General features: G+C 33.0%; 1 protein-coding gene across 2 annotated transcripts in view; it reads right to left on the bottom strand.

Annotated features, from left to right (window-relative positions):
* Positions 1 to 10358, bottom strand: part of LOC106686292 (multidrug resistance-associated protein 1) — a 44370-nt gene that overhangs the window by 1247 nt on the left and 32765 nt on the right. For both annotated transcript variants that reach the window (XM_067052639.1, XM_067052638.1), the window contains exons 23-30: positions 9573 to 9662; positions 9408 to 9498; positions 7272 to 7380; positions 6600 to 6726; positions 6424 to 6522; positions 5845 to 5994; positions 3613 to 3771; positions 3216 to 3382 (exon numbers count right to left, since the gene is read on the bottom strand). In XM_067052639.1, the coding sequence (XP_066908740.1) occupies positions 3216 to 3382; positions 3613 to 3771; positions 5845 to 5994; positions 6424 to 6522; positions 6600 to 6726; positions 7272 to 7380; positions 9408 to 9498; positions 9573 to 9662 (992 nt within the window). The remainder of the gene's footprint in view (positions 1 to 3215; positions 3383 to 3612; positions 3772 to 5844; positions 5995 to 6423; positions 6523 to 6599; positions 6727 to 7271; positions 7381 to 9407; positions 9499 to 9572; positions 9663 to 10358) is intronic.

Below are 10358 nucleotides of genomic sequence, written 5' to 3'. Positions count from 1 at the left end.
ATACTAAAAAAAAAGAAAAAGGGTTTTTGATTAACAACATTTGATGGTAACTTCGATATTGAACTTTATTGTAGGAGCACCTCCTTATATATACATTTGATCAGCTGACAACAGCACTCAGGCCTTAACTCTTCCCTTTGGTGGTTGACGGACATTCCCCTTTGGTAGTTGACAGACATTCCCAGTAAACTATCCACTCAATATACCAATATAAACCAGAATATCAGTAGCAATATAATAATAATAATAAAAATTGAACGTTAACACCTTCCCTGCCTTTTGTATACATAACTAAATGCTAGATTACAAAGATAATAGATTAAGATAATAAATTATAATAGGTTACATACATAACAGTAGAATAAAAAAAATGATTAAGATAAATGACACCTGAACAAAACAAAATAATTATATAATAAAACTTGCATTTCCTTCAATTGCTAACTTAAATTCAAAACAAAAATATGCAAAGAATAAAAAAATAATTATCTACAATTTATTCCATCAGTGATGATCGGAGGGCACTTCTTCCCCCCCAGAGATGATGCTGTTGCAGGGAGTTTCAATTGTTCAATGTGAACCGTCCTCAGCTTCTTTGGTTTTGTTAAGCTTTCAATTATGACAATATTATATTTCCTAATTACTGTGATCCTCAATGGCCCTTCATAGAGCTGAGCCTCTTGCCCCCTATTGCAATCCAATTTTTGATAAACTATCATCCACAATTTTTATAGCTTCTGTCATGTCCCTGACATTCAGATTCTGCCATGCCAAATGTTAACTCTTTTCCCTCTCAATCCTTCCTTTACCTTGTCCCATACTTTCCTCAACACCATTAGTTATTTAGGATATCCCCTTCTCTGGTCATTGCACCTCTGTAATCTCTTCGCCGTGTGTGTAGGCCAAAGAGTATCTAGAATGGGGCTGTATAAATTGAGTGATTGTAGGCTGTGATTGCTTTGTCAGGTTCCAAACCTTTATCCACTTGGTATCCCCGTAAATGATCACTGAGAGTACTATGAAGACGTTCTATTCCTCCTCGGCTTTTGGCATGTCCCAGGGTGTTAAGATGCCATGTCACCTCCAGTATTCTCATTTCTTCCCGGATGGCCACATTATCAAACTATCTTCCACTGTTGGATGAGATTCTATCAGGGATTCCATAAAATTTAAACCAGATTCGTAGAGCTTTTAGCACCGCCTCCGCAGATCTATCCTGCTCTGGGTACGCCATGGACACCTTGCTGAATAGGTTGATTACTGTTATCCTTTTATACCCTTCCCACATGACGGAATCCACCTCCAGATCGCTAAGTGGTACCTCCGCTGTCAGTGTTTCTTCTTGCTTAGCACAGGGTGGATGCCGATCATACTTCATGCTAAGGCAAATAGCATAACTCCTGATGGTCTTCTGGATGGTATGCTTCATCTCCCACCAAAAGTATTTACAACACAATGCCTGGAGGCCTTTGTCTTCCAGATAATTTAATTTCTCTATTCTTTTATTATTTCCTCCATCTCCACTGATCTTCCCTCCTTGTCCACAGATGATTCTTTTCCTGGTGCATCTTGTTCTTCTCCCCTGGTGTCCACTCGCACAGAAGCTGCCTAGGTTCCACTAAAGGGCCTCCCTGGTCATGTTCGATCGTATTTACTGTTATTGCCCTCGAGAGCCAGTCGGCCACTACATTTTCTTTTCTAGCTGCCACTATTTGGGCATCAGGTTCCTTCTTCTTTTGAAATTGTATGTCCCCAAAAAACTTATCTCTGCTTGGCCCAGTACTGATTTTTCACAGGAGAGTTCCAACCCTAACTCCCTTATATGTTGAAAAACCTGTTTAAAACGCTGCATCTGCTCAATCTCCATTTTGCTAAATACTAACCAGCTTTATCTTTTTCTTCCTACCCTAATATTACATTTGCTCTTGGTATTATTTATTCTAATGCCAACTTTTCCTAATAGATCACCTCTAATAACCATTGGATATTCTCGGGGCATTCTGTCTAGTACATGCACCACCAAGCTATCTCCTTTTTCTCCCCATCTACACAATCCAATCTCTGCTTCCCCTACCACACTACAGGGCCCAACCAGGGTAACTAGAGGGCATTGACAGACCCGGACTCGGAGAGACCCTCTCTCCTCACTCAGCTGCTCAGTCCACGATGGTATTGGAGCTCCCTATATCAATGAGGCATCTCACTCCTCCTTTACCTGGATGATTGGCAGACCACCGTACTCCTCACATTGTTATTTACTAATGTGTGGTTGCATCTCTGCTGATACAAACCTCAGATCTCTTCCCTTTTTCTTCGCTCTTCCTTGGTATGTTTCCATAAGTTCCTCCTGCTTCTCTGTCCTCTTCCTGGCTCCCTTTCTTCTAATTCTGTCTCAGAGGCCTCCAACGCTTCTGTGGACTCGCTTGCAGAATCATTTCTTCAATCATCAGTCGTCCATCTCCTGCCTCCGAAAGCTTTCTTCAGTCTATGACTATGGACCATGGAGTTTCTTCATCAGCTTGTATTTGGTTTGAAATACTCCTCTTTATCCTACATACCAAGGCTGCTTTCAAGAGTTCGAATATTCTTTAGGTCTTCCCCTACCTTCACTTCTATTCTTGCCATCATTCGGTCTCCTCCTTTGAGAAAATGGTTCAACTCACCCATTTCTCCGGTAAACCTTTCTAAGTCTGAAATTGTGTATCACAGGTCCTGTGAATTTGCTGTGCAAATTTTCATCCATTCTATCCATTCATTTGCACATGCTGCAGCCAATGTCATCTTTAAATGCTCATTCGAGAGTGAACGACAAACAGCAAATAAGAATGAGAGAAAAACAAATTTTTTTTTCTTTTTAAATTTAAAAAAGATCTTCCGATCTTTCATTCTAGAGCATTTGCGCATGCTGCAGCCAATGTCATCTTTAAATGCTCATTTGAGATTGAACGACAAACAGGAAATAAGGATGAGAGAAAAACCAATTTTAATTTTTTTAAAAAAGATTTTCCAATCTATGTACTCGTTTCAGCACCAATCAAGTCTGTTCTAGATCAAAATGATACTAAAGGTAAAGATGGATTTCATCCAAAATGATAGTTTGCATGTCTTACATGCTAAAATGATGACTCTATACGGAATAAATATAAGGTGGTTATTTTTTATCAAACAATAATAATATAAAGAAATATAAGATCGATTCTTAAAAACTTACATACCTTAAATTTTCACCACCTTCAGACACTTTATGCTGCAGTCCAGCAGGTAAGTCTTTTACAAAATACTTAAGGTGGGAGAGCTCTAAGGTCCTCCAAACTTGTTCATCACTATAATTACAGAAAGGATCGAGATTCATTCTCAAACTGCCAGAAAAGAGCACCGGATCCTGGAAAGTATAAAAAAAAAAAAATTATTTCTCTAAACCATATGACAATACTATATAATACATGAAATGTTTTTAGGTTTATTTTTTAAACAAGAGCACAATAATGATTTATTAATTGTTACAAGTATGTAATGGTTCCTATAAAATTATCAAGCAGTCCAACTTTTTTCATTCTCTTAGGAAGCTTAGAGAAATAAAATTAAAATATCAACTGGCATGGTTTCCATTACCTGAGGAATGATGGTGAGGCGAGATCTCAGAGTATGGAGACCAAGTGTTGATACATCTACACCATCTATTAAAATTTTTCCACCAGCTGCTTCAATTATTCGGAATAAACTCAATGTTACAGATGACTTTCCAGCACCTGTACGCCCAACTATACCAATCTAAAGAATGACAAGAAAAAAAGTAGTAAATTTCATTATAATTATAAATTCCAAATTATCATAACCCTTACTAATCCAAAATCTTTATAATTCACATATCATATCTCATTTCTAATCTAATTCTAAAGCACTAATATAATCTGAATTCTGATGGTTACTTATTACTCCATTTCATAAGCAATAAGCCTAAATATATTTAATGCTCAGTTTAAGATAAATTAAAGATCAGCTTTATTAAAAACATATTTTAAATGGGTCAGTCTTTATTTAAATCTGACTGTTTAAGATGGACAAATTAAATATGCCCCGGTTATTGAACATATCATAGTAGTTTGATGGAAAAAGGCATGATTCCCTTCACAACTTAAACCTCAAGGTCACAGGTCCATCCTTTTGACAGTGTTTTAACTTGAAAAATTAAGAAAGACCTGGCAATTGCAATAGTGATACATAGAGGTGAAAAGGTGGACTCCCATTACAACTTAATCCTCACTGTCAAATTTTAAACTTCCTGAGACAACAAAAATAATTTAAACTCAATAATAATATTCTCTGATAGGAATCAATTTGTGTGATTTTAGTTATTGTATTGGTCACTTAAAAATAACCTCTCACCTCAGCCTTGTGACAGATTTGCTGTTTATTGTTTGTTTTTTTTTATTCATATTGCAATTTAATATTATTCTTCCTTCTTCCTCATCCTCCTTAGGTGACTGTCAGCGGGGAGTAGCCTCTAATCACTTGGTTCACACACCTCAGTATCTGGCAAGTATCTTAATCTGAGCCAGCATTTTTCCTCTTTCCAGATCTAGTCATTGGATATGCTCCATAAAGCTCCTTTTAGGTCTGGCTCATGGTCTTCTACCAGTCGGCCTTACCTCCATACATTTTCTTGGCACTCTGTCTTACCCCATTCTACAGATGTGTCCATACCATTGGAGCTGTCTGTGTTCAATCACTGATTTCATTGAGAGGATCTGAAGTTCTTCTCTAATTCTTTCATTCCTTATCCTGTCTCTCCAAGTTTTGCCCAATATTCTTCGAAAAAATCGCATTTCAGCAGCAGTAATCCTGTTCATATGCTTGTCTTGGGTGACCAAACTATTACTGCCATATAATAGTGTTGGAAGATATATTGTTTTAAAAATATGGAGTTTGATGTCCTTACTTATCTCCCTCTTTCCCACAATAGTATTGCATACCTGGTAGTAAATACTATTTGCTTTATTTATCCTATTGGACACTTCTTGGTCCATTTGGTCTTATGATGCCTAGATTAAGATAAATTGATGGATAATCAATTAATAACATAGTACACATCATTGAAGGAATATAAAACCAAAATTAAAGGGGAGCAGCAGTTTGAGAAGACAGCTGTATGGTTAGGTAGGGGAGAACAATTTCCCTTCCTTAAGAGTAATATGCCTGCCTAACCTCCACTCTCAAGGTTCTCCATTAACCTGTAAAACTATAAATATCGACTGTTCTTGAGTTTTGGTTTTTGTTTAGACATATTTCTATTTTTATATTTTCTTATAATGGATTTAAATAAAATCAACATAAAATAAATCATCCTTCTCTGGAGCTAACTTGCATTAGGATTGGTTCTATAATTTCCTCTGCAGATAGTATTTTTACAATACTTCTTTATTGAGAATTACTAGCCCAATAATCTCCTTTTGTCAGCAATGATTTACAGAATTGAATTCTAAACACACTAAAAAAACCGTAACCTTCTCATAATGTAATCCACTCATCAATAAAATATTTTTTTTTTTAATGTTTTATATTATTTTCTTAGTTTTTATTTATCTTGTCAAGATCTCTTCTCACTGGTATATAAAATCTTTCTTTTTAAACTTCTTCCATTATATTAAATTTGTTTTGTGATCATTTTGTACATCCTATGATAATTTTTGTTTTAAACAAAAATTGCTTTGGTATCTTCAATTATTCATAAAATTTATGCCTCCAAAAATAAATTTTTTTACACATTATTTTATTTTATCCTTAATGAGTCAAGAGTAAAAAAATAAAATATTACAACAAATGTTAATGGGATATATTTTTTACCTTCTCACCACCTTTGATACTAATGTTGATTCCTTTGAGCACCAAGTCAAGCCCTTCCCGATAACGAACTGTGTAGTCTACAAAGTCCACTTTACCTTCTTGTGGCCAATCAGCTGTTACATTGCTGGTGGTGATGTACCAAGGTGCTTCCTAGAAAATTAAATATAATTTTTGAATGTACAAGTCTTGATAATCTGAGTAATTAAAAAAAAAATCTTCAACAACTACAAAACATGAAGGGGTTCAGTACATAGTAAGAAATTACTGTTTCTTGATCAATGACTGTACAAGAAGTACAGTCATTCTGGTGCCCACTGTATAGAGACTAGGAGTGTTCCTTAGTAATTACACTTTAATTGTTATTCTGAAAGGCTTTAATTTATTTAATAACTATTCGATGATAAATATAATTTCGATTTCTTTTTAAGAACTACATCACATTATCCCAAAGGCAACTATTCACAGAAAATTAGGTTGAGTTATTATTATAATATTTTATATAAATACAATAAAAATCACTCCTTTGCAAAACTAAAAGTTTAAAATTAAAAAAAATCAGTTTACACAAGAAAGTAATACCTGAGGTGTATTGCAATATTCTTCAATTCTCTCCACAGCCACAATGTTAGATTCAACTTCTGTAGCCATGACAACTAACATGTGTAAGAATATTGTTATCTGCCAACATTTACAAAAAATTAAACATCATCTACAAGTTACTATAATAAATAAACAACAAATGGTAAATCCGATACCTGTAATGTATAGCTGACTGAAAGACCAATGATTCCTGGACTCAGGTAATCCTTACCAATGATTGCAAAAAGTGATGCAAAAAAAATAATTACCCCACCAATTAATTGTAGTCTTATACCAAGCCACCTAAAATAAACATATTAAACCATTATATCATATTTGACCTGGCACTCATGTGGTACTACTGAGACAAAGAGAAGAATTGCCACAACCAGTCCATACAATATCCTATGATTCAATAGGGCAAATGAGGAGCACATTACACCATAGTTAAGGAGCAAACAATAAAAACATATGTATACAAGGTGGAAGAGAAAAGATACAAGTGTTTTATAGAAAAATCAATCCCAGCTGACCTCCCAAGAAGAAATACTGCTGCCCGCCTGACAACTGGCCAAAACTATCTACAGTCATCTCTACATGATAGGCTTGGCTCAGGATACTACATGTGGACAGTGCAATCAAGGGACAATGGGTGGAGACCACCTAGACACATGCCCTGCTCTGACTGAAATAAGACATTAAACAATGAACATTTGGAAAAATTTAATTTACATTGGGCAGCAAGATGAAGGATGGTCAAACGACATTGGCATAAGAAAAACAATTTGATATTTATCATACTTAATTTGGTATGAAGATAATAATGTATTATGTTAGTAATTACTTACCTACTAGCAATTATACTGGCGTAAGAAGATGATTGGTTTAGATCCACTTTGAGGTCTGATTCTTGGATGAATCTCTCCTGAGCACCATAAGCCCTTATAATCGAAGAACCTGAATTGAAAGAAATGTTTTAATTTAAAATCTAAATTTAACTAAATATTATATTTGCATAATGGCTTTTTATTTTTTATCTTTAGAGTAAGGCCTAGTACTGAAAAGAAGTGTTCCTACTGAAATATGATTATGCTGTATTTTCAACTAAGTTGCTCAATTTAGTTTTGTGACTTTTTTTTTACTTTGAGGAAAAAAATTAATGTTTTTATTTAAAATATAAAATCAACCATTTTTTCCTTTTTTTTTTCATAACTTATTTTCTCATACAACTTTAAGGGTTGACTAATAAAAATATGAATCTAATACGAATGTTTTCACATAGTTCTTTGTAGTTTGTTTTAGTAATAATAAAAACAATTATAGTATGCAGCTCATCTTATTATAGAACACAAGGTATTTAGAGATAAGAAATAATGATTCAACATGAGATAGATACACTTAAGAAACGATTATTTAGTCTTATTTTTTCTCCAATTATTAAAGGATACTAAAACTTTATGTTCATGATCATATAAACATATTATTATTCTGAATAAAAAGAGAAATATATATAAAATATTAACAACAAAAAATGATGGGATAAATTATAAAGTTCACAAAAGATACATCAAAATGAAAATGACATATCTCTTTTGTCTCATTGAAAATTGAAAAATATCTAACTTCTTCTCTGTTTAGTACCATGTTGACAAACCTTAACTTCAAATAATTTCCATGAATTGTTTAAGCATGGATTCGACCAGATTTTTGGCACATTCTTTTAGTAAAGCTTTTTTTAAATCTTCCTAGTTGGAAAATTTGTGCTTCCTTATTTCTATCTCAAGTATAGCCCAAACATTCTCAATGGCATTGATATGAGATATTTATGGAGGGGTTTTCAGGACTTTTATTCGCCATTTCACCTAAAGTGCAATATATTTTTTATCATTGTACAGGTAAAACACAAAATTTTTTTTAATGTTCAATTTTGTCTCACAATCCCAAATAATTATACTACCACCTCCACCTTTTACAGAAGCTTGATGATTTTTTTTCTCTAATACAGAAGTTTATGAATCTGTTAACATTCTATCACAGTGAATAGAGTTTCTAGCAGATGATTATAATAGTATAATTTTTATAAAAATAGTGTAATCATTTACTATTTAAGTTATTTAGACGACTCTCCTTGGTGCATATGACATAAAATGAATCTATTCCAACATTTTCCCTTGTTGTTCATTGTCTAATGAAGAATGTTAACCGATTCATAAACTTCTGATTACAATTTTCTAGCGATGGATTGATACAGAAAATAAAATGTGAACCTCTAACTCAAGGAGGATCATTCTCTGAAAATATAAATTCATGGTAGAGTTGTTAGGAGAAAACCTTTAAATAGAAAAAAAGAACATTCTACAATCTGCAACAGAGACCTGTTTACAGACTAATCTAAATTCAATGTATACGGATCTGATAGAAATTGTTTTGTGTGGAGAAGTATTAGAGATAAAAAATCATCGAGCTTCTGTAAAAGATGGAGGTGGTAGTGTAATTATTTGGGATTGTGAGACAAAATTGAACATTAAAAACAATTTTGTGTTTTACCTGTACAATGATAAAAAATATATCGCACTTTAGGTGAAATGGCGAATAAAAGTCCTGAAAACCCCTCCATAAATACCTTATATCAATGCCATTGAGAATGTTTGGGCTATAATTGAGATAGAAATAAGGAAGCACAAATTTTCCAACTAGGAAGATTTAAAAAATCAATAATCTTCCAGTATAAAACTTGTAATATTTTTATTTAATAATTCAAATTATTAAGCTTGTTACAGATTTGCAGTTTATAAGCCATTGGTGAAGGTGTTGAAGATATAAAACTCACATACATCAGAAAATAAACTACTCGCATTAATTGGCTCCTAAATTATCAGTTGTTTCTACCAGTTTTGAGTGAATAGAAATAATGCAATGACCTTTGGTACTGTGCAAGTCTTTTATTTTCAGAAAAATACAACAAAAAGAAAAAAATTAATTACCTGACACACTCTCGCCAAAATGTGAATAAACTGGAGATCTCGTTATAGACTCAATTCTTCTCAGTTGCTGTGAAGTAGCTATAAAACATTTCTGCAAATAATTAGAAGTAATAATAAATAAAATTTACTATTTTTAAAATATTCAATGAAAAATGTATCTCTTACCTGTCCCCAATAGTAAAGAATTCCAATAGGGATTATGACTATTAAAAATGCAGGTGTGGTATAGCTGATAATAATTAATGTTCCGAATACCTATAATCAAAAATATTTTATCAATACAAAGAACTGAAGTTAACCTGGTAAATAAATTACAATAATTGCTATGTTAGGCTTAATCTAAAATAGAAAAACAGCATACCAGAGCGAGAACTGTCACATTAGATATCTATCTTTAACTCTAATAAATTCAAAATATAAGGGATATCAGGGAAACATGTTAATTCATACAACCAATATAATATTATCAAGAAAGTCTATTGAAAAAACACAATTGGTGATGATACATATACTGGATATCATTTATAACAACCTGGGATATAATGGCATTTCGGTTATAGCATCAAATATTTCCGGACCCTAAATTTCTACATCATATTTACATGACATGTATTGGTTATAATGATGATCGGCTATAATGACCGAATATTCCTGCCTCTTTGGAGGATGTTAAACAATATTCAGTGTACTATATAATGACTATTTTTAGTGGTGTACCTAGTCCATTAGGGTACCAGGCTGGCATTTTTTTAAAGCACTTTGAAAGAAAAGAAAAGAAAATTATAAATTTTTAATTTAAGACAATAATGTTATCCAATTACTTTCAATAACTTACAATGCATATGCATATATATTGTAATATTAAAAATTATTTAAAATAAAATAAAAGGAATATTGATAGTTTTAAACTTAATCCTTAGATCTAAAATATAGTTTTGAAGATGAAAAGGT

The sequence above is a fragment of the Halyomorpha halys genome, unplaced genomic scaffold (genome assembly GCF_000696795.3).
Source record: "Halyomorpha halys isolate HHAL.00 unplaced genomic scaffold, Hhal_1.1 Scaffold803.1, whole genome shotgun sequence".
Classification (NCBI taxonomy): domain Eukaryota; kingdom Metazoa; phylum Arthropoda; class Insecta; order Hemiptera; family Pentatomidae; genus Halyomorpha; species Halyomorpha halys.
The sequence above is the reverse complement of the archived record's forward strand: the minus strand, read 5'-3'. Positions and strand labels throughout refer to the sequence as shown.